Source organism: Chinchilla lanigera, unplaced genomic scaffold (assembly GCF_000276665.1).
Source record: "Chinchilla lanigera isolate Chin_1 unplaced genomic scaffold, ChiLan1.0 scaffold00002, whole genome shotgun sequence".
NCBI classification, from domain to species: Eukaryota; Metazoa; Chordata; class Mammalia; order Rodentia; family Chinchillidae; genus Chinchilla; species Chinchilla lanigera.
Genome location: NW_004955403.1, coordinates 8,243,028 through 8,268,267, shown reverse-complemented (window position 1 = coordinate 8,268,267; position 25,240 = coordinate 8,243,028). Strand labels below are relative to the sequence as shown.

General features: G+C 34.5%; 1 protein-coding gene across 2 annotated transcripts in view; it reads left to right on the top strand.

The window, feature by feature from the left end:
* The first annotated feature begins 6,865 nt into the window (after positions 1-6,865).
* The window catches only part of Gls (glutaminase), a 66,162-nt gene continuing 47,787 nt past the window's right edge, over positions 6,866-25,240 (top strand). The window contains exons 1-6 of one of the 2 annotated variants that reach the window (XM_005373298.1): positions 6,866-6,962; positions 7,291-7,412; positions 11,945-12,074; positions 13,348-13,427; positions 14,266-14,429; positions 19,240-19,298. In XM_005373298.1, the coding sequence (XP_005373355.1) occupies positions 7,342-7,412; positions 11,945-12,074; positions 13,348-13,427; positions 14,266-14,429; positions 19,240-19,298 (504 nt within the window). In that variant the 5' untranslated portion in view covers positions 6,866-6,962; positions 7,291-7,341. Of the gene's footprint in view, positions 6,963-7,290; positions 7,413-11,944; positions 12,075-13,347; positions 13,428-14,265; positions 14,430-19,239; positions 19,299-22,152; positions 22,324-25,240 lie in introns of those variants that run through there. The other variant, XM_013512252.1, reaches the window with a different exon arrangement.

The window sequence follows — 25,240 nt, the reverse complement described above, 5'->3', positions numbered from 1 at the left end:
AAGTGCTGGCAAAGTTTATGTGAAAGGCCAAATAATATGCCCAGCTTTTTGTAGTCTTTTGCCTCTTTTTTTTCTAGCTGTTGAGGTTAGCTGTGGTACAGAGTAGCCATCAACAATAGGTAAATGAAGGAGTGTGGCTGTCTTCCAGTGAAACTTCATTTACAGAAAGAGATTGGCCCCTGCCATGTAGTTTGCTTACTTCTGCACTGAAGTATATTTAGTTATGAGGGGTTTTCTTGTACCCTGATTAGTTCTGCTTTGAATGAGTTTCTCTTACGTGGATTTTTGTGTCTAGTATTAGTTGCTATATCTTGTTCCTGGTTTTCATGTGTCTACTTCAGCAATCCTCCCTTCCTCTTACCTCCCATGCTTTCTTCTCCCAAACTCTTTTTAGAAAAACAAAGTGGTAAAATTTACATAACAAAATTGCCATTGTAACCATTTTGTTTGGGTTTCAACCAAGGACGTCGCACATACTAGGCAAATGCTGTACCAGTGAGCGCCATTAAAACCATTTTTAAGTGTAGTCATTCAGCAGCATTAATTGCCTGTTATACAAATGACCTCTTACCTGTGAAGTAGAAGTATGTAAGTCCTTCGTAAAGTTTATGATCTAACTATATTGTAGGAATTTGGGAGGACATTATTTTTAGCAATTTAGAAAAACCAAGAATTAGAGTTGAAAGTGGCTTTTATTAAAGAACGTCTAAGTCCCACCTCACTTTACATATTTTATAAACTGCAGGAAGACTAAATTACCTAACCATGTTCATACTTGGAATAGGGCTTAAATTTTCTTTTTCATCTGTTACTACCAGTTTAATAAAATACTTTATTGAGTTAATGCCTTTTAGTTTCAGGATTGGAAGAGAACTTAAAAACCCATCTCTCCAGCTGCTGTTTTTCCCTCTTACAACGGTTTCAGTAGGTTTCCTGACAAGAGTTCACTCCTGAGGAAAGTGGCCTGTTTGGTTTTCAGAGCTGTATCACGTTTCCAGCGTGTAGCTGATACCTGCCTTTTATTAACTTCTGTGTATTCTAGTTATTCTAAACAAGTCATCTGTAGTGGTGTTAAAGTGAGTGCAGTGACAGAATTTACATCACACCTATGTTTTCCCAGTGTGGATGATTTATTAAAGGATACTTGGCTGAAGAGCTTCGGTTTCTTTTTTTTTGTTTTTGTTTTGTTTTTGAGGCAAGGTCTCACTGCGTAGTTTGGGCTGGCCCCCTAACTCAAGGTGATCCTTTGCCTCAGCCCCCCAAGTGCTGGGATTACAGGTGTGCACCACCACACCCAGCCTGCACACTTTGACACTGAGAAGCCTGGACAGCCTTGAACGTTTTGGACTTAGTCTGCCCGGGTCCTGGTCCTCCTGCCTGAGACAGGTGGACCGCTCCTGTGTTACACTTGTGAAGTCACACACGTCTGGTCTGGAGGAGCTGCCAGCAGCTGATAGGCACATCCTGACATCCCTCGCAGAAAGCTGGCTTCTGTGTTTGCTGCCGTGGCCTGATGATGACTGCATTTCTGCAGTAAAGTCCCACCCCAACAGCAGCTTTGTGCACGATGGGATTTCAACAAGGGAGAACAGCAGTTTAGTCGTCTAACATAAGTAATTCTCCTATTTTGTATTCTCTTAACATTTTGGATAGAAATTCTTCAGATAGGTAAGGAACCTCATCTTTCATTATTTTTAATGAGCTGCAAATATTTCTCCTAAGCCGAAGCACTTCCAGCTGAGCGCAGTTGGTGCAGCAGAGCTTGTAGGGCTTGGCGCCAGGAACATAGGACCAGTTCTCCACAAGTACTTCCGGGCCAGCTGCTCAGAGTTAGTTGGGTATCACTGCACACATTGTTTGAGTGGGAGACTCTGTCATCTGTAAATTGAATTCAATTAACCCAACTTAATTCACTTTAGAAGACAACAGAAAGTGAAAGCCTTCTTGTTTTTTAAGTAAAGCTTTAAACAATTGTTTTAAAAAAATTTCAAGAGTAATTAGCCCAGGTTAAAGTGACTTAGTAGGATTTGGCACTTTGTCACACTTACATTTATTCTGATACAGTGCTAATGATACCATCAGCCACCATCAATTCAGCTTTCAACTGACAGGTTTAATTACTAATTTGGTGGGTGTTGATGGGTTTGTTATTAATCAGATCACTCTAAATGATAAAACTGATTTTAAAACTACCTCAAATGCTTTTTAAGAGCCATAATTGTTATTTTTTCAAATTTTAATGTTATTAATATTTTTAAGACTGAGTCTCAGGCAGTTTACCAGTAAGACTGAACTCACCTTGCAGCCTGGCCCAAGCTGGCTTCAAATTTAAGATCTTCCTGCTACAGCCTCATCATTGCTGGGATTATAGGTGTGGGCTACCAGGCCTGGCCAGGATTGTAATTTTCAAGTGAAGACAAAACAAAACAACAACAGCACATTCTTTTGTATTCTTTCAGTAGACCTGACTTTTTAAAATTCCAGTTGGGAAAAAAAAAGTTTTTGGTTATCTGATACGTTTACTATACATGAATTATGTGTTTTAAGACTTACACAGGCTAGGAAAAACACTGCCTTTGAAGATACATAGTACAGTTGGTTTCAGCTTTTTTCCTCTGTCCATTTTATAGTTTTTAGGAGAGACTTGTTTTTCGTTTTCCTCGTTTCATTGAATTTTTTTTTTAATCTGTAAGATCTTGAACTGACAGGATGAATTAGCAGTATTGCTCCTAATTATAAATGAGAAACTTTCTAGACTGCCCCCTGCCATCAAATCAAAATTAAATACTTCATCTGCAAAACATTTCTACTACAGAACTTGTCACATTACTGACAAGTCTTCTCTCCTTTTAGACAGCAACCTTGTGTTATTCAACTTTATATCCCCAATCTCTGGCACATAATAAACTGTAAAAAAGTACAAAACTTGTTGAAATCAACAACTGAGTGCTAAAAAGAGTATTGAATCTGGTTGGGCTAAGTCCTTGGAAACAATTGGAGTGATAGTTAATACAGTAAAGGTTTGGAGAAAGGAAAGTTTTAAACAGACTTGACAGATTGAAAAAAAAACCAAATGAGAAAGCAGAACTTATTTACAGGTCAATAGGTCTAGTCACTTAATGAGAAATTCTGAGCTGTAAGTATGTGATAGATAGTGCAGAGCTAATTACAGAGAACTGAATACAAGCCCAAAGAGTTTGAATTTTCCTTTGTAATTGGGAAATTGGTTGGTGATAAGTAAAAATAGCATCTCTTCCTGTTGCAGAGGTTGGTCTTGAATTTAAACTCCTTATACATACTGTGCTGCAGTCTCCACATTTATTGTTTGACCTACAGAACATCTTGTCATCCCTGAAAGTTAGGTATATAAAGCTTATCGGTAAACAGCGGCACCTTCATTGGCACATCCAGTGATTGACTTCTTTGTGGACACCCAGGGAGCGCCTGCCTCCATCTCTGCTGTGGGTTCTTGTGTCAGGAGCGCCACTCTCTTGCATGTTCCGGGCCCAGCTTTCAGTTCTAGCTGAAGTTACACTTCTGCAAGGGCCAGAGGGAAGTAGTTTTCCAGGGATTGGATCTCACATCTCCTTTCTTGTAATTTTTCATTACATATATATTTCTTATTTTCCCTTCTGGACTGTAAACAATGCCTGATGTGATGTGCTGACATGTTAGAGTTACATGAATAGGACTTTTTCATTTTTGCAAAAAGAAATTTTTAAGAAAGTTTCTGTGTAAGGCTAAAATAGGTGAAAGTGTAGGTAGAAGAAAATAGTATGATAGAAGGATCTCAAAGACAAATTAGGAAGTAAGAGAATAAAAGTTAGGGAAGGGGTAAAAAGATGTGAAACATGGACATTTTCTTTGGGTTTCTTAGGATATTTTCTTTGGAAACCCAGACATTTTCTTTGGGTTTCCTCTGTGAATAGCCTCTTAGTTGCTGAGTCACCTATGTTATGACAAATGAAATCTGGAGGGCTCACCTGAATTTATCAGAGATTATTGACAGTGCAGTTGGAAAGACTGCTGTAATTTATTTTTTGACCCTAAAATTTAAATATGTCTGAGATTTCCTATTCTATAGTACTTGAAAACTATAGCTTTTAGCTTTTGAAGTTTTGTAGCAAAATACATCATTGTGAAGACATAAAGACATTAAACTAGAGGGAGGAAAAGGGGCTGAGGCAAGAAAGGTCTTGGAAATAATTTCTGCCTTTCTGAAAGTTTGGGGAGAATATTTGTATTCTGTTTACCAGACTGTTGAAGCTGACTCATTCTCAGATGAGTCTTGGCTTTTAAATGATGAGGGAGGTAGTATTTTTTATTACATTTGACAATTTGTGAGCATATTTTTAAAGCACAGCTTAAATTCTTTCTCCTATGGGTAAAAATTACCTGTCCAAAGCAAGTAAATATTTACCCTTTTGCTAGCTATGGCAATAGCATGGTCATTTTAATTTTTTTCACTATGTACCATAGGCTAAAGAAGTGTATATTTTATGTTATTAACTAGCTTTTAGGCAAAGCAAATACCATTTACTGGTGTGATAAAGCTCACGTAGAAAGCTTATTCTGCAGTTTTTTAACACGATAAACTACTACCATCTGAAGTTTACCTGGTAAATCATTTTCTGTAAATAATTGGTGTGTTATTACCCACTGATTTTTGACAGCTGGCTCAGTTTTTCTCTAAAAATTAGGTCATCAGTGTTACTGAACTCTGCTTACTGATATTAGATCAGAGTAAGACCTGGAAAACTTGTTTGATAAAAAAATGATAAACGGTAAGGTAGAGAAACCAGTATGCTATAATCATAGTTTGGACTCTGGATTTAGATTTATATCTGCCACTGTGGAACCTTTGGAAGTTTTCTAACCTGTCTGAGCTTCTGACTGCCCGTCTGTGAAATGGAGATACAATTACTCACCTTGTTAATTTTAATATGCCAGGGACTGTGCTATATTTTGTGTAATAAATAATATGTCTGTCATAAGCTCACAAATTAGAAAGGAAATAAAAAGGAAAGGCAAAAAGGTGTGAAACATGGATTCATCTAGTCACATATTTTAAGGTTGATTTTAAAAAAGCTAAAAGTTGATGTAACAGATTTGAAAACAAATATAAATATCCATGCCAATATTAACGTTTCTTTTAGGAGAAATTTTGTATGCGTGTGTGTGAACATACATGCTTTGTGAACCAACCATATATCCCACTACCTTTTAAGATAGAAGTGCGTGGCTCACTAATAGTAGTTTGAGAAGTAATTATGTTAGGAAATATTTACGTGTGATCTTACTAGAGTATGGGATTGTTACACAATTTTTAAGTAATCCAGAAAATGTTTAGGTATCTAGAAAATCTCTTTTCAACAGTATACAAACACTATTAACCAGACAGGTTTGTGACTTTTAAACAAAAGCAACGTATATAATTTTCCAGTGGTACTTGCTGTTATACCTATGAATAGCCTAGAATTGATATATTAATTTGAAAACTTAAGGAAACAGAAAATGTTCTCGCCTCTGATTCTTTCTTTCTTAAAATATGGTCTAATCCTTTTCTGAATATTTCATATGTTCCCACATGTATACACACACACACACACACACACACACACACAAATACGCATGTGTATGTTTCTCCTAGACATTTTAGTAAATCACAATAGATGGGGAGGAGATTGATCTAACTTCGATTTACTGCCCTTACATGATTACTGTAAGATTTTTAATAGTTACTGGTGTTCAGAATAATCAGATGTTTTCCATTTTTGAGCCAACAAAAGTCATTACTTAGGTTCGTTAGATTTATTTTTACTTTAAAACTTTTCAGTACATAAAAAAATTGCTCTCCTATTTAAAAGTTTAGTTAATGTTAGCAGTTTACTGTTATACTAGTTTAATTAAGGTTTTAGGGGTGGCATATGCATGTAATCCCAGCACTTGGGAAGCTGAAGCAGGAGGAGCGTCATGAATTCAAGGCCAGCTTGTGCTACTTAGTGAGTTCAACACCAGCCTGAACTACATGGTGAGACCTTGTTGCCAAAACAAAACCAGAAAAAGGAGATTTTAATGGTACAATTTTTGTTCTAGTGCTCTTATATGATTTGTGCAATTTGAAGTATGTAAAATCCTTACTGCTTTAGGAATAATAGCTGCAGCTGCCATCAGTTTTGAGTACCTACTCTCTGCCAGGGAGTGTCCTAAAGGTATTGAATGTAATGAGTCAGCTGATCCCTCAGTTGATATAGGCCCTGTTATCCCCTTTTCTCAGATGAGGAAAATGAATCACAAAAAACTTAAGGTTACAGCTAGTATTACAGCCAGGATTCAACAACTTGTGCATTTGATTTTAACTGCTGTCCAGTAGTTAATTACTGTCGCTCCCAGATTTTATAAGCAGGTACACTATTTGAATAATAATATAAATGTAGTCATCATGTTACAAAAACATACTGTATAAACCCAGTCGACCAAAGTTGGCTTTTACCTAGGCACTTACTACACTTTGTAGTTAGACTACACTTTGTAGTTAGTGTTAGATAATTGTTTGTATGGGAAGATGCACTGTAGCTCTTCAACAGATGCTTAGCATTAACATACTGGAGTTTGTAATCAAAATTTGAAAACCTGGGATTGAAAAATAGTCTGTGTATTAATGAAGCATTTTTTACTTGTTTTTCAGTATGGTTTCCAGTGGTGCCGATGGGCTTTTAGTAAATCAGTGATGACTATGGCTATGGTCATGACTGTATCTGCTCAGCTAGTGGTCTGGTTCATAGATGATTTAATGATGGGTTTACTTAGCATCCATTGGACTGTACCTACAAGGATTAATTTTGTATTTTTTCCTCCTCTCTAGTAAAATAAAACAGGGTCTGTTACCTAGCTTGGAAGATTTGCTGTTTTATACAATTGCAGAAGGACAAGAAAAAATACCTGTTCATAAATTTATTACAGTAAGTTTTGTATTTTCCTATCTTAACTGTTTCAGAAATTAGTTATACTAAATAGTATTGTCGAAGCATAGTCTTAAAAGTCATGTGACATGTAGATTCTGGTTGACACTATGATTTCAAATTTTTATGGTGCTAATTTGAAGGTAAACAGTGAAAGAAAAAGAAGTAATGTACAACTTATCCAGAAAGTGGGTGACAGTGACACAAATGTCTCATGTTCAAGTCTTGGGTAGAAGTTTTTATAGACAGGAATGAAAACTTGTAGTTGGAATAAGCTTATACATTATTTGTGTTATATATTTACAAACTCTTATTTTTTAAAAAACAGGCACTCAAATCTACAGGATTGCGAACGTCTGACCCCAGGTTGAAAGAGTGTATGGATATGTTAAGATTAACTCTTCAATCAACGTCAGATGGTGTCATGCTAGACAAAGATCTTTTTAAAAAGTAAAAAATTTCTGCCAAACCTTTAATGGTGATTTGCTCTGCTGTGTGGTGGTTTGCTTTTAAAACAAAATTGCATCTTTAAAGGCCAGTGCTTCCTATGTATATGAAAAAAAATTTAAAAATATCATTTGAACAACAATGATGATATACACTGATGCTATACACTGAGTTAAGCGTGCTTTAAATCTGTTACAAGGAAATTTAGCTCTGGATGTTTTAAATTTCTCTTACCTGGAGATTGCATTCGGTTTGAATAGAGCACATCTTTGTTCTGTCCTTGCTTTTATTGATCTCCAATCATCTGCATGTCTTTCAGGCTTTCTCAGCAGTGTCTCCTTTCTCTCAAGGTGATTCGGATGACATCAGTGAGAGGCTGCAGACAACCCTGTATTCCTTACATGTGCATTTGTGCGTTGTCTGCTACTCTGCATTCCACAGACCTATTAATGCATAGGCTCTGGGCTGTTTTCATTTCTCTTAAAGCAGTTTCGAACTGAAGAGAACCTGGGAGATTAAAAAGCCTTCATTTGTTTGAACAAGGAATATTTTTACTTTCTTATATTTACATATCTGTTTATCATTTATCTTTATTACTGTGCTCCTGTTAGCTTGACTCCTTAAATATGTGGATGACAGCTTTGTAGCGGATCTTAAAGAATCAAGTAGGGAAAAAAAAAAAAAAAAAAGAATCAAGTAGATGTTTTTTATGGTAGTGGGGAGTGAATCCAGGGCTGTATCCTCAACCCTCTTTTAGTTTAGAGATAAGAATCTTGCTAATTTGCTCAGGCTAGGCTCAAATTAGTGATCCTGCTGCCTCAGCTTCCCAGAGTGCTGGAATTAACACATCTGGCTTAAATAGTATTTTAAACTATTAATAGTTAAGTGGAAACTAGCATAAAACTGTAAATACTATTAAAAGAGATTGACTTTTTCTAAACAGTAGGCTCAGGTTGAGAAAGATACTTCTACATCTCCTTGGAAAATTTGTTCATATGTATGTGATTAGCCTAGACAGCATTTTCTTTTGGAGGTTGATTTGTTCTAGTTACCCCTTCTGAGACTGTCTTGGGAGTATTAGGTCATCTGAAGGGATAAGTGTTTTTTTTTGTTTTTTTTTTTTTTCTTTGTCTTTTTTTGGTCTTTTTTGAGACAAAGTCTCACTATGCAGTTCAGGCTGGCCTTGAACTCACTTATGTGGCCCAGGCTGGCCTCAAACTCACAATGATTCTCCTACCTCAGCCTCCCAAGTGCTGGGATTACAGGCATGCAGCTTGAAGGGATAAGTATTTAACGGAGTTTTCTGAAATGTCCTGGCATGCTCTGAAGCACTGCTGGCAGTTTTTTATTTTTATCTTTTCACCAGGAGGTTCTTGGTTCTGTTAACTCAGCTGACTTTAATGTGTAGATATTAGGTTCACGTTGCAATTGGTATGAAGAATTTTGAATCTATAGAACGTATTTCTTTGTGGAAGGAAGGAATTTGTTTGTAGGCTGATTTGTGCCTTTTTACAAGGATTATTTAACTTTTATTGTTCATGAGCTGTCTGCAAAATATCTGCTCATGGTGCTTCTGGGAAGTCACTGTGGCTCCCTGAACACAGTTATCAGTTGGTAGGTAGCTCCGTGGCTAGTAGATGTGGGGAACTACTTTGGAGCTCTAGGTGGAAGCAGTATTACATGTGTTATACTGATCAGAATGTTTTTCGTGCTTTATAAACCAAAATGTGAAATGGTTCTGTTTAAATATGAAATTTAAAGCACTTTACTCTGATTTTTAAGCCAGGGAATCACAATCATAAAATTTTCTATCTGTAAATATGAGATAGTTACTATAATATTAAACACTAGTCTAATTGTTAAAAATCTGTGATTGTAATATAGGAAGTTTGCCAACTTGACAAATACGCATAGTGGCCTATATGACTAGACTATAGACAGTAAGATTTTGCTATTCACCCCTAGAATGAACTTAGAATCTCATTTTTTTATCTGTGAAGGGGGGGCTGAAAACCTTTGACTATAAAAGTCTTATGGAAAGAGGATTACTGCAGAGAAATTCCTTCTCTGTTTTTAAATATAAGAAATTGTCTAGTTAGCATTGCCAAGAATAAACTCATCTCCATGCTTCTCCAGGAGGTGATAAAACCTGGAATTCATTTTCCCCAGGGAATAATTCATGAAGGTGTGTAGGTTTGGTTGAAGTCAGTGTGTTGGTATTTTACATAAAATACATTCTTAATGTATTTATGTTTATAGGTAACCTGACAAACAGCTATTGTGTATGATTTTTTTCCCCCCAGTGGGAAAATGAGTTCTGACATACATTTTGGAGAATAATCTATTTGAAAGTTGGAGACTGCCTGTACTCGTTAGTCAGTTATTTTTAGTGCTAATAATTCTTAAAACTAACAAAAGTAGAAATACTTGTGTTAAAAATTAATCCTTTATTTATTCATGCATACTTTAACCTTATAGGTATTGGAAATACGTTTATGTTTGATCATAGTTGTTTGCTCTTTTTTGGTCTTAGAGAAAGTGAATGGTTTTTTATATTTATATACTGGTTTTCTTAAAAAATTCTTCCATATTTTACCAACAAAAATTATGTGTGTAAAATATTTTATAAAACATTGATGAATGTTACAGTTGTTAGACTTAAGCATTTAAGTAAAGAAGGAAAGAAAATGAGTATTCCCAGCTTACAGATAAGAAAAACTGAACAAAGCACAGAGAAAGATGTTACTTGCTGAAAGCCGTAAACACTTCCTCTTTGTTCATATTATGTGACTTTTAAAAGTTAGACTGATGATATTTATGTTAAAATAATTTTCAGGAATAACTTTAATATTTGGAATGTGCACCTGTGTGCTGTTAGACACTCTTTTAAATGATAAAAATGACCATCAGGCAATTTACCAGTAAAGGCTGTTGCCACAACTTCACCAGGAGGTTCTGCTAGAGAAAAGCAAAACAAAAACTCCAGAGTTTTTCTTCTCTTCTTTTTTTTTTTTTAATCAGTAAATGCCATATTTATTTATTGACATATCCACAAATCTATATATGTTGGACCAAACTAGCTCTCTTGGAGGAAGCCCTACTATAGTGTCCAGAGTTTTTTCTGACTGTACAATTACAAGTCCTGATTAGCTTAAAATAATAGGCTAACAGTTTAAATTTGCTTAGCACAAGTTTATTTTGGGTAATTACCCTTTTTTATTTCACCATGGATTTGGAAAATATTTAGTGTTACTTCATTCCTCTGTTTATGATTAGGGCAGTATTTAACTTCTTAGAATCTCTCATTTTCTTATCTGTAAAGTGGGGAAATTCTTCACAAAATATTGATACTGAGAATCGAGATCACTAGTACTTGTAAGTTGTTACTTTTTTAAATGCCTATTTTTTTCCTCCTTCCTCGAAGAAGCTGCTAATATGTTTTGACATCATTTACCTGTTAAGAATCCAGTTACACAAATAACTTCTCATAGTATTTGACTTTAATATTTCAACTTTCAACATTTAATTTTTTTAATTTCTTAAAGGTTTACCCTTAAGATTTATTATAGTTGGCATTGCGGCTTGATGTCCGTGCATCTCCTGCCTTTATCGATTAAATAGACATTCTATTACTGAGTAGTGTAAAATTTCCCATAATCTACTATACAACTCTTCTTTAAAGTTGCATTAACATATGACTTGCCTATTCTGACTTTTTTAGCATAAAGCAGAATATTGGTTCAGATCACTAGATTTTATGCCCTTTTATCTACATGGTTTGCCATGTCTTTAAAATGGTTTTTAACAGTAAAACAATTTTACTGTTTAATACATGTATCAAGTTGAATACAATGTATTATTTTTAGTGATTCAAGATACTGTAATATAAAACTATCCTACTGTGTATGAAATTTTATTTATGTACATTGTTTTTACAAGTATTTCCATAAATATTTCATGTAAGAGAATTCATTCATTATTGGGACTAAAGCACATTGGTGGTTCCTCAAGTTTTAAACTTAGAAGTACAAATTTTTGATATATAGTTCAGGAAAAATATGTTAAAATGCATCATGTTTAATTTAAAAAAAAATACTAGCATTGTTACACGGGGGCTAAGAGGTGAATGTCTGATGTACTTAATTTGGGAAACACACAGATCCCATCTAAGATACTTTAAAGACTGATTTGTGTTAAGCACATGTCATCCAGAGTGTTTATTAGTTTTGGTAGGACAAGGAACTTGTTTCAGATGGTCTTAATACTTAGACCTGGTGGAATGTTCTTTTTAATCTTTGATACCTTTTGGGTATATCTTAATTTATTTCTAACTTATTCAGCTTACAAGCAAATACATGAAAGACTGATGGAAGGAAAGAAAATTATGTAGAAAGTATAACTTACAGAATTTAATTACATATAATGATGAATTTGTTTCTTGTTTAAATGTGGGGTTAATATTCTAACTAGAGTGCTGTTATTACCAGGTACCAATAGTGGAATGGTACCTATTAATTGTTTTCTCACATCCGCAGATGTGTTCAAAGCAACATTGTCTTGCTGACACAAGCCTTTAGGAGAAAGTTTGTCATTCCTGACTTCATGTCCTTTACCTCACACATCGATGAGTTGTATGAAAGTGCTAAGAAGCAGTCTGGAGGAAAGGTAATGTTTATTTTTTCCCAGCCCAATCACTTAACCTCTTACTAGTCCAGTCATTCAAATACAGGAAGAACAAAACTTGCATATTGTTTTTCATTGCTTTTTATAAGATACACATTTATTCAGTGTGAGAATCAGCTGGTTGAAATGTCCCCTGCCTGAGTGGCATTCACATAAATATGTTGCCCGAGTGATGGTCGGGGTAAAATGCGAGGTGGTTCATAAATTCAGCTCACTTTGAGGTATAGTAAATAAAATTGTGTAGTTTTCTTTAATTTAGGTAAGAAATTTAAATGAAGCAACTGGATTTAATGGTTTTAAAGTATTTTAAATATTTGACTTTGATATTCTGACTAAAAAGAAACCTAAATTTGAGTTCTTTTGTTAATTTTCAAATGATTGTGATGACTTTTAACTTTTTATTGAATAAAAATATCTTATTGGGAATTTCTGCAGATGTGATGTTTTTGAACATAAAATGAACTGTTTATAATTTTAAAAAAGCCCTGGGATAGGGGTGTAGTTCAGTAGCAGAGCTCTTGCCTATCATGAACAGGGCCTGGGATCCGACCCCCAGGGCACTTCCCCAAATCTAAATAATGGTAGAGTTGTGCTATTTAAGCTTCACAGGGAACACTTTTATTTTATCTCCATTTGGAAAGCCTTGGTTTTCTTTTTCTTTTTTTTTCTTTGTCTTTTTGAGACAGGGTCTCACTATGCAGTTCAGGCTGGATTTGAGCTCACTTTGTAGCCCAGGCTGGCCTCGAACTTGGAAACAATCCTCCTGCCTCAGCCTCCTGAGTGTTGGGATTATAGGCATGTGCTGGTTTGTGTTAGCTTCAAATAGCTTTCATGTAATACAATCTTTTAATAATTTTACTGTAAGCACATGAGTTATTTTCAGATACTTGACTCCTAATTTTTTAGATGGTGCAGCTACAAGTACCCATGGCCTTGATTAAGGAAGTTCTGTATTTTTTTCCTTTGGAAAAATCAAGTCAGGTTCTTTCTTAGATTTTCTGCTTTTTTAGGAAGAAAAAATACATTGGGAAACAGAAATAATAAAGGCTCGAAGAACTCACTTACTCTCATCCTAATCTTGAAGTCTGTTGTGCCTTTAGTTTTCACAAATCATGATTCAAAGGGTAGACTACAAAGTTCTTAAGTGTTGTAATCATTGATAGAAGCTAAGTTGAAGTAAGACCTTTTTTGGTAGAAGAAAATAATGTTATTTGTCTAAATCATGATGTTAATTTCTTTCCAATATCTTGGGTAGGTTGCAGATTATATCCCTCAACTGGCCAAGTTCAGTCCTGACTTATGGGGTGTGTCTGTCTGTACAGTAGATGGACAGAGGTGAGTTTATTTCAAATCTCTGTCAGCCCACTTTAAGCCTTCAATTTTTCATCACAGTGAGTGTGAAGTAGAAAGGACTTCCATTTATAAGGAAATCACTCCTAACGTAACAGAATGTCAAGAAGATTAAATAAGTTGGATTTTAATATAATTTTAAAAATTGAGACAGCAATTCTGTGGGGGTTTTTTGAGGTATTTTGTGTTCTTTATTCATAATTGTAGTCTTATTTTGTTCAAGTCTGAGTGTTTATGTGTTTAAGAAGAGCAGTATTGTCGAAGCGTAACATTATTTTCTATAATGAACTGATTACCAGTAAGATTGGTCCCTGTTTCTCAGCTTCTCATTGGTTGTTTGCTCTGTCATCTTTATTCTTCTTGTTCCCGATACAATTAGCGTAAGAGTCCAGGCCCATAACATACCCGTCGATCATTTGCAAGTGAAAAGTAAAGTCACTGAAGCTCCTATTTGGGAAATGTGCATGTTGGAGGCACCCTGCTGATAAATAAGGAAGTCTGCAAAATTGTAATAAGTAGAGTGATAGAATGAGGACAGTGTAAAGAGCTCTTAAACTGACCTGGCGTAGCCGTGGTTTAACCCTTGAAGAAAAATTTTCATATTACTTGTCTAATATAGAACTGTTCTGTTACCTGAGCACTTCTAAGCTTTCATTTTTTTAAAAATAGTATCTCTCTTACACATTTATTCTTTAACATTGAAGTGAATTTTTGTGGGAATATCTTGGTAAATTGGAATTCACATATAAAAATAAAAACTCCAGTTATGCTCTTCCTTTTGCTTTGATGGATGTTAATTGTTTTGTAAATCTACTTTTAATAGGCATTCTATTGGAGATACCAAAGTTCCCTTTTGTCTTCAGTCCTGTGTGAAACCTTTGAAATACGCAATTGCTGTCAATGACCTTGGAACTGAATACGTGCATCGTTATGTGGGGAAAGAGCCAAGTGGATTAAGATTCAACAAATTGTTTTTAAATGAAGATGGTAAGAATTACCTAACGGTTGGCTGGGGAGAAGCACGTTTGTCTGTGTGTATCTGCTTTTCCAGCATTTCTTTATTTACTCAGTGGGGGGTTTTGTGAGACAGGGTCTCACTGTGCAGTCCGCACTGGCCTTGAACTCACGGTGATCCTTGTGCTTTAGCCTGCCGAGTGCTGGGAAACCGGCGTGCGCCACCCTACCCGGCTTTTTTAAAATCGTTACACGGGGTTTCTGCAAAATCCATTGTGATAGTTTAATTACTTTAAGAAATGATGATTTTAGGCAGCTTCCACCACTAGGGAGTGGGCGAGAGGGAGATGAGGGGGCAGGGAGTAAGAAGTTCGCTTTACCACCACCTGTCAGGAAATATCTTGTGGTAAATTTCAAGATGTCGGGAATTTACTGAAAACCGATGCAGGAGGGCAGGTGGAGAGTTGGGTGTGATGATCAGTATGTTGGTAATATTGCTGCTAAACGACTCTCTTTGGCAAAGATGAAGTGAACACTTACGTCTCTTCTAGTCCATTTTCTTTGCATTGTTACAGGCTCTTCCCCTCTTTTGGGCCTGTAAAAATGCATGCAAATGTGTTGAGTTAAATGTAGGGTGCTATGCGAGAAGGCAGAGATATGAGATGATGTGTCTTTATCCCATGGAACAAATGCTGGTAGCGTATTTATGTATTACATAGGTGTCCTCCACTACCCTTGGGGGAAGGTCTATCCAGACAGTGTATATAAATTAGATTGCACACAGTATTTATATACTTTTGGTGCTTTTAGTGTTCTCCCTTTTTCTCCTAAATAATATTTAATGTTTCAAGGACTATCTTGCATTATAGTTGGGCAGCTACCTACTTTGAGTACTTCCCAGGAATTCAAAAGGAAAGGGTGGGCAAAGCTAGTACTTAGCTCTGATAGAGATATTTTAAACCTAAACATAGCTCGTGCAAACTAGATTAAACTTTATCCCCTTGGATTGGTTTACTTTTTAATCTTTCAAGGATGTTTAAAGTTTCTGACTGTTCAATTAATGTAAAAAATTGAAGGAGTGGGAGGAGACAGGAAGGGTAAAGGATGAATAAAAGGAATTCGGATGTGTTATGTATGTGTACCGACTTCGCACAAGGCATGTAGATACTATGTACTGCAAATATGGATCAAAAATAAGGGAAAGGGATCAAGAGATGGGTGGAAGGGGAAGAGAGGAGAGGGGAAGAAAGGAATCAAAATGTGTACCAACTTTTTCTCTCTTAAAAAGAGAAAAAATACGTGTACCAACTTTCATACGTGTACCAACTTTCAACTTACATACGTGTACCAACTTTCCACGAGGAATGTCAGCATTATGTACTACACACATGGACTAATAAACTAAAATTTAAAACATTTTCAAAAAGGATAGAAGAAAATGAGAGCGAAGATTGCAGTAACGGTTGTGTGACATACACTTTTATCTTTTTTCTTATTGCTAGATAAAAAAGTGTGTCATTCATTGTTTTATTAGTTTATTAAACTGTGACTTTTTTTAGAGCTGTTACATTTTCTTACCTATTCTTCTTATGGTTTTATATCCTGATTTTGTGGAGATGTCCTTAAATTAGCAACTTTAGTAAGGGTACCATATGCAGATGCACTTTGTTAAGGTCCTTAACGTTGACGTATAAAAAGCATTAATACTATTATTCTAATAAGATAATACATTTTATAAGAAAAATTAGTACTTTGTTATGAAAGTACTGATTGCACCGATTCTAGTACATTGATTTTGAAGAAGGTATTTAAAGAATAGAAAATAACAAATGTAAGACTTGAATAGTATTTCACACAAAACAAAATGGAGTGTGGGGTAAATGAACTTAATATTATAGTAATAAAATGTCTGCCGTGTACATGTCTAGTTTTAGAAATTATGATGTACTGATGCTGTCATGTGTATAAGAAAAAAAATCATAGTAAAAACTCCAGAATTGAGCACTGTTTTATATGAAAAAAAAAAAAACAAAACTGAAATGTAAAGTTTAACGAGAGGTTTTTTTGTTTGTTTTGTTTTGTTTTTGGTTTGTTTGGTTTGGTTTTTGGGTTTTTTTCTCTTTTTAAGACAGGGTTTTGCTGTGTAGTTCAGGATGGTCTTAAACTTACTTTGTAGCACAGGCTGGCCCGGACGGTGATCTTCCTGCCGTGATCTTCCTACCTCAGTCTCCTGAGTGCTGGGATTACAGACATGTGCCACCATGCCCAGCCTAACAAGAGGTGTTGCCATAGTATTCTTAGCTTTTTCTAAGCTTAACTCAATATTATGCTTTCTGAAGCTACTGGAAAAATGAAGATCTCACTATACCACTCCTATCTAGGTTCTGAACCAACTGTGTGCTTTTGAGTCCTCGTGTAGACCAGCTCTAGCAAAAAACAATATGAGGATCATTTTCACATTTAAAATTTCAAGGGTAGATTTTTGATGAAACTATATACAGTGTAGATGCATCTGTCATTACCAAATTTTTAAAAACAAATTTATTAATATTACCTCACCTTGATAAAGTTGTGATGATAAAATTAACATGAATATAATGAATAGATACAGAAATCGTTGCAGTTACTCTCTTAGTAACAGCAGTTTGGTCCTACGATGGACTTAACTGGTGCTTTCTATTCTTATAAATGAGTAGACAGATTATTATGGAGATGTCAGTTTTGGAAATCACCATACGGTGACTAGATTAATCAATAAGTATAATCTTTGATGTCTGTTTTACCAAACTGGAAGCATAGAGAGCATTGGTCCTCAAGAATACCTTACTTAGCTAATACAAGACAGCAAGCAGTACCTCTAAAACACCACAGAGAAGACGGAGTTAAGCATTGCGTACTCTCCGATTATGTTGTCTTACCAGTACGTGGTTGACAGTTTAAGTGGAGGAGGAGGATTAATTCATACGCTGAAGACAGGACTGACTTGTTTAAAAATTATAAAGTTTCTAAACTTTAGAGTTGTAGAGCATATTGCAAACATGTTAATGTGGAGTAATTAAATGTGAACATGTAAATTCTTCCTTAGCAATTTTAAAGTTTATAATACAGTGCTTATACTACCCAGTAGGTGCCCTGACCTTGTTCACCTGAAATTTCATGTCCTTTTGACCAACATCTCCTCCGGCCCCTACAGCCCTGGTAACCTCCATTCTAGTCTACTTCTATGAGTGCAGCTTTTTGTATTCCTCATGTGAGGTCAAGTGATACTTTTCTTTATGTGCTGCCTTACTTCACATAGTATAACGTCCTCCTGGTTTGTCCAGATTATTATAAAATGACACTATTTCCTTTTTAAGGCTGAGTATTACTCCATTGTGTCTAATAACACACTTCTCTATTTATTCATCCATTGATAGGTTGATTTCCTCTCTTAGCTGTTGTGAATAATGGCTATAACGCATGTGGGAATACAGATATGAATTCAATACTATATAATAGTTTCATTTTCAGAAGTGGGATTGTTGACTCCAAAATGCAGTTTTAAAGCATCACCTTTAAATCACATTTGATCTTCCCTTAACTGGCAGACTATAGTTTATCCAGCCAGTTTTTTAGATCTCTTAATTTTCTTTTTAATTGGAAAGAAATTTTAGCAGCTTTAATGAGACATAATGCACATAATCATGTACCTTACCCACTTAAAGTGTACCATTCAGTGGCTTTTAGTATGTTTGGAGTTAAGTAGCCATCACCATATTCCATTTCAGAACACCTTCATCCCCCTTCACAAAGAAATTCCATGCTCATTAGCAGTTATTCCTCATTCCTCCCATCCCTGGAAACTATATACTTTCTGTCTCTGTAGATTTGGCTGTTTGGGGAAAATTGCATGTACCTGGAATAATACAGTATTTGGCCTTTTTGATTGCTTTATTTTTATAATACTGTTTGTCTCGATGATACCATCAGTTACCTACTTTTCAGCTGATGGGACTGCTGAGTTGTTTCCATTTTTAGGCTTTTATCAGTAATGGTGCTGTGAACATTTCTATGCAAGTTTTTGTGTGACTGTATGTTTTTATTTCTTTTGGTTATATTCCTAGAGGTGGAATTGCTGGGTTACGTGGTAACACTTTAACATTTTGAGGTACTGCACCTCTTTTCCAGAGCTCAGGGTTGGTCAGCTAGACGCTTGTCTCAGTATAGGATAGAGGTAGAATTTTTGATGAGTTTAAATTGTAAGTAAGTCTAAAAAAACTGTAGGTAAGTTTTAAAATTCTGTAAGAAGTATGTCCTTATTGTCAAGAAATATAAAAAGCATAGAGAATATATGCATATCATGGTCATTGTTTTGTTCTGTATGTTTGTACATAAGCACAAAAATAAAACATTGTTTAAAAAGTGAAAATGGGATCACATCAGATAGGGGTTTAATGTTATTTTAAGGTAGTATTATTTTAAATTTTATTTAAAGTTTTATTTTAATGTTATTTTTAAGATGGTAATATTACTTAATTACTTAAAACTGGAGCGTTGCATGCGTTTTAATTCAGTCATTTAGTGCTTGTGCCGTTTACAGATGGGGAGCACGGTGAAGTTCAGTTACTCAGGGTCACAGCTACCACAGAAAATGGCGAAGCTGGGAAATTTGGATGTGTTCTTACATTGACTCACTGACACTGTAATGCTGGTTTGACAAGCAGCTTACTTCAAAAAAAGGAATTTAAAAACTGTCATGATAGTGGCTTACTTTTTAAAAAGTTTATGTTTATGAGAGTATCTGTGCATCAAAAAACATGGTACCAAGTATTTGAAGTAATTCTATTCCTTTTATATTTTACAGATAAACCACACAACCCTATGGTAAATGCTGGGGCCATTGTTATAACTTCGTTAATAAAGGTAAAATGTTAGCATTCCCTTTTAACCTAGTAAAGTTTTTATAATGTCAAAGACAAAAATGACTCTTGGCTTATTTATGTAGGTCGATGAAAAGCTTTCTCTTGGTGTTAAAAAAACTAATTTTAGGGAATAGGCTTAGGATTTTCATGTATTACAAAACTAAATGTCATTAATTTCAAGGCCAAATTTTAAAAACAGATGACTCACTTTACTGTAAATCCCAAGAGTAAATCTCAATCTCTTTCTTGACAAAGATTTAAGAAGTCTACTGAACAATAGGTGAAGAGGCTTTTCTTCTTAAAGTTTAGATATTTTTTTCTTCTTTTTGGCTCTTGTTGAATGAGCAGATGTTAACAGAATTAAAAGCATTTTATTGTATATTGTTGGTTATTTATATATGTAGGAACAATTGTTCTAGTAGTTTATGTTTAAGGTAAAGTACATTTACTGTTGCCTGTTTGCAAGTCTTTTATACTTTCATGAGCTAGAATCACAACTTTAATTTGAACTTGTTTCATGCTTTACTTAAATCATGCCATAATTAAAATAAGTAAGGCTTATTCCAATTATTAAGTTATATTTCTCATATTTTGATGTTTACATTATATGTTGATTTTTTTTTTTTTTTTTTTAGTGTTTGGTTTACCTTAATAATTGGCAGCTCTAATGCTGTTTTAAGTGTTTGAAAATGGTTCTGCTGTGATAAATTTCAATATCTATCACACAGTTTCAGATTTTTCAATTTTTAATTTATGTTTTAAGTTCCTGATTATGTTGTTTATATTAAAATAAGTTCTGTTTGTGTCTAGAACATTTGTATACTTTCCTTCAGTGAACTTGCTCCTGTCTATTCCAAGGCAGACTGAGACCTAAGTCGTGGCATTGAAAGTGCATCGCTGAGGGTTTTCAGTGCTGGTTACACAAAGAGCATTCACAAAAAACGACCCTCTTGGCCCAACTCAGAAAAATTCATGCAGTTAGAATACTAGAAATCTTGCCTTAATTTTCACGAGTTTTATATCTTCATGAGCAAAAGCTTTTAAAATGAGGACTGCTATCTTACAAATATGTATGTATAGTTGTTATTTTGGGGCATATAAGCAACGGCCCACATTCTTACAAGTGTAATGCAGTAGATAAAGACAAAGTATTTTAAAACAACTAACTTTAACATGTAATGGAAATTTTCACTTTCTTCATTATAATGCCCAATTAGTCATGGCTGTTTTACAAAGGGGAAGCTATTCTGAGGTGAAAGAAACTTCTATAGAAAATGGTAATGCAATAATGTGCAAAATACAGTTCTGCCTTTAGGTAATTACCTAGTATAGCATATTCACAAGTAAGCATGCCCTTATAATTAAATTGAATAAATAATGTGCTGAAAATTTTGTTAATAATTTAGATGTGAACAAGTAACAAATTAGAAGGAAAGTGACTATAATGTTGTTAATGCTTGATTTAAAAATACTGGAATGATTCTGCACACCATTTTTGGGTCTTCTGAGAAAAGTCCACATACCATAAATTTTAAGGGGGTTCATAGGCCATTTAAAGATTCCAGTTTAAGAACTTTTATGCTGGCAAGATTCTATCAGTAGTGTTTTCAGGAAAAGGCATATGCAGATGGTTAGTAGGAGACTTAACTTCATATAGTTAGGGTTCATTTTGTCTAGTGATTCGTGGGTTTAACTGACTACCCTGAGATGCTGCATGTGGAAGTTGCATGTCTGGTCATCAGAGCATCATTTCATTAGTTTTATTTACCATCTTTGGTCATAATGTATAAACTACATTGAATCACATCCGTATGAACATTTAGAAACGGAATTTCAAAACATGTACAATGTTAAGTGTGGCTCAGTACCCAGTAGTGCAAAAATTTAACTGAGTCATCTTATATAGGCAGATTTGATGCGTGGTTTTAAACTTAAAAAATTTTGTAGTCAGTAGCAAAGTTGAAAATGAGACTTTGAGATATGACTCAATTAAGGTCACTTTCTTTGAATTTTTGTTTTGTTCTTAGAATTAATACATTTTTTTAAACGTAAAAAAGTTCACACAAATGCTGGAGGGGGGAAGCCTGACACAACCCTAGTTAAATGACTTCTTGAATGTAAAACTTCTTAGAATCTTTCAAAAGAAAGAATACAAAATTCATATAAATAACTGATACAGTCTTTGCAAATTATATGATAACAGTATTTATGAATTGTTGATGGTTTCAAATTGAATACAAGTATAGCCAAAAGGAGTCACAGAAGTTGTTAAGCTTAGTCCTCTTACTTTGTAGGCCATAGGGAATTGAGACTGAGTAGGTTGTAACAGCAGAATTGGGCTTTGAGCAAATTTTCCTGGCATTTTGTATAGTAGAATTCACGGTGCCGCATTTAACATAGGTATTTGCTATTTCATTTGATGACATCCTTAACTAGCATAGTTGTATTGTCCAGAAAAAGCAAAAACACTGCTTTCTGAATTTTTAACTTGTATAAAAGATACTGATTTATTGGCTTAAAAATTGGAATTATTTTTCAGTGCGTATATGTAGTCATTCTTGGATATTAATTGGTGCCTGCGATCTGGAAGGAAAAAGGTCCTTTCCCAAGGAGCCTGTGTTTGAGTGGCCAAAGAGTGGATATTTTCTCATGGCTACTGGATATGAATTCTTTTGTTTAGGTTTTCTTTTGACCTTAGGGCTATTTGTAATTTTTTTTCCATTCAAAATGCAGCGCTGGTGGTACCATTAAAACAATTTTCCTCATGTTGTTACCCTCCCAAAGAAAATTAAGTAGAGTCTTTAGTAAGACTCTTTATTTCATAATTTTGTAGTATTGATATTTTTTCCTTGTAGGATTGGTGGTGATCCTCAGGAAATGGGGGAAGAGGCAGAGCAAGTGTTCAAAAGGATTAGCAGATTGTGGAAAAAGGAGGATTTGGACAGAAGGAACCTGTTGCATAAATTCTTAACTACTAAGCTTATAGGAAAACTTCAATATTTAAAATTTTATACAAAGCTATATAGGTAAATACCTTTTTAAAAACAAATGTCGTTGTATACTAAAATTGCACATAATTAAAAAAACATAAGGGTTACTATACTTCCTTTCTAAACGATGGCTACTAACTTTAAAGGAATATTTTTTGTTGCAGTCTGTTTTGTGATGATAATGTGTGATTGCTTGATTGAAAGGGAAGAAGAAAAGTATATTTGAAAGGAACTCAGTTATGATTAGATGAAATAGCATTTTCGCATAATTTTTTTCTTTTCAATGGTAAAAGTTTCATCTGATTTTAATTTAAAAATTAAAAGTCTGATGGCTTGAAGTTAGGGGTGGGAAAATGAGGGCAACATGCTACAAATAATTGCCACTTTGGCTTTTTTATTTTAGAAGTGGAGTAAGCTGCGTGGTCTTTTATGCTTATGCCTTTTTAGTGTAGTAGTAGTTTCCAGTTTATCCTTTGCAGATTTTTTTTTCTGTCAGAAGTAGTTTTGAATTTTAAAAAAAACTTAATCATACTCCATGAAAAATCAGGACAAATTTTGTTAATATGTGTATAATGCTCATTGAGTCATATTAGCGAGAAACATGCTGGATTTGCTGATAAGCCGTGTTTTTAAGGCAGTTTGTTGCTCTGGAGAGACTTTGGATTGAAGATTATATAGTATTGTTTATTTACCTCATTTATGTTTGTTGATACATTTTTCTTTTTTTGATAGAATTTTGTCAACCAAATTCACTGTTGTGTTTATTTTTAGGGTTAATCTTTGAAAAGAATAGCGTCAGAACATTACCTTTTTTCCTGTAATATCTATTTCTAATTGTTCTACTACTGTTTAGCTTTAAAGTATCTTCTGTGGCAAGAGTACGTACTTTATAGAATCATTTTCCGTTACCTCCTTTTGCCTGTCCTCTGTGATCTCTAATTTGAGATTGGCTGTACCTCTGCATTTCTTAAAAGAATCAAGTAGGTGCCAAAATAGCTGTCATGTTTAAATGAGCTATTTTTATATTAAAAATATTGACAGGTTCATAGGTGATGCAGTGTGAATTAATTTATGAATGTGTAGTGAAGACAGTGTGAAGACAGCTCCACAGAGTTGCATTTAATAGACAGTGCTGAAACTCAGTACCTTTATTTCACTCGTAGCTCTCTTCAAAGAATGTAAATTCTGAAACTCGATAGGCATGCTTATAAAATTTGTATAATTTTCTAGTATCAGGATCCGACTGCTTTTTCAAACAAATCACATGATTTGCTTTTAGAAGTCATTTGGTGAATGGATTAAAAATTTTGGTAAATATTTTACCAATTTAATTTCCTTTAAAAAGTCCCTCCTGTATTTAACTTTTCCAAAATTAAAATAATACAATATTTAATAATGTTGTACCGTGACATTCAAATTGGAACAGACATGTACCTGGTTATCTGAAGGGTTAGAGGGGCATTGATAGTTCAGAAAATTTCCAGGTGTATTTCCATACGGCCCTTTCTTAAAATAACTCTGCCATTTGGTCTAGTGTCCTTCCATTTTCCCAAAGAAAGGAATACTCACGTGCCCCAAATCTTATTACAGTGGATGCTTCAGGTTGTAGAACTTCTTGGGCACCAACAAAAGAGAACATTCTGAAATACAGAAGTCAGTGATATTGAGGGTGTGAATCAGAGCGGTGACTGGCAGTGAAGTCCTGCTCTATTCCAGTTCTTTGGTTTCAGCAAACTTGAAAGGATAAGCATGTTGTCAGTTAATAATAGCATTATTGTAATTTTTGAGGCTAGATTATTGTGACTTTTGACATGTAATGAGGTTGACAGGAGTAAAAAGAACTGCATGACTTCGGTGTAACAAGATTTTTTTCTTTGTCTCCACTCTTGTATTGTAAGCAGGGTTTCTTAGGTCATGTATCAGTAAAAATTAAAAAATAGGAAGGAAGAGAATTAGTCCCTATTTCATTCTGTCAGAAGAAAATACCCACTGATGCATGAGCTAAAAATCAGTCCACAAAAAGAAAGAAAATAAAGAGAACAGTCTTGTAAACTAGCATGGGCAATTATTTAATAAGTCAGTATTTTTCCTTTTTATTGTGAAAAAATTCAAACATATATACAGTTATCACAATAACCAGCCCCCATGTACCCATTTTAGCTTGAATTCTTGTAAACATTTATCTCTCCGTCATGAGGTAATGATGATAATAAGCTTTTTGTTTTGTTTTCAGTTTTGCTTTCTTGGATAGAGAGGATTTACTCTGTAATTTATTCTGCGTGTGTGTGTGTGTGTGTGTGTGTGTGTGTGTTGCTAAGAGTTTTGCAGAGAAGCTTTTTACAGTAACTTTCAAAACAAAATAACATCTTAATAATTACTACATTCCATATTTTCACACTGTACATGAAATCTTTCTAAGGAATGGAGGCAAATACATTTTATTGACTTAAGTGACATTTCCAGGGTAGATAATAACAGGCATTAATCTAATGCCTTTACATATAAATGGGAAGATTTGGGATGAGACATTCTCTCACTTACATAATTCAGTTTATTTTATTTCGCCATATTTATATAATCAGCTAGGACATTTTGAGCAGCTTACCCAAAATAGTGTATAATGATAGATAACTGGTAAATATCAATTATTTCTTAAAAACAACATAAGAGCATAATTTAAATGTTTTAATTTAGTAAAGCCACAAAGTAGACCAAATGTGCAACTGCAGTCTAGAGTTGAAATGGTTTTTATTCTAAACATGATAGTTCAATAAGAAAAATTTGTTTTATAGTGTATAGTCTAGGTCAGAGAATAAAAGTTCAACAGTATAACTTGTATATTTTACATTGACTAATTGTATAACCAGTACTTACTTATGTGACATCCAGTACGAATACTGACATCCTTTTCCAAAAGAGTTCTTTTTTTTTTTTTTTTTTTTTTTTTTTTTTT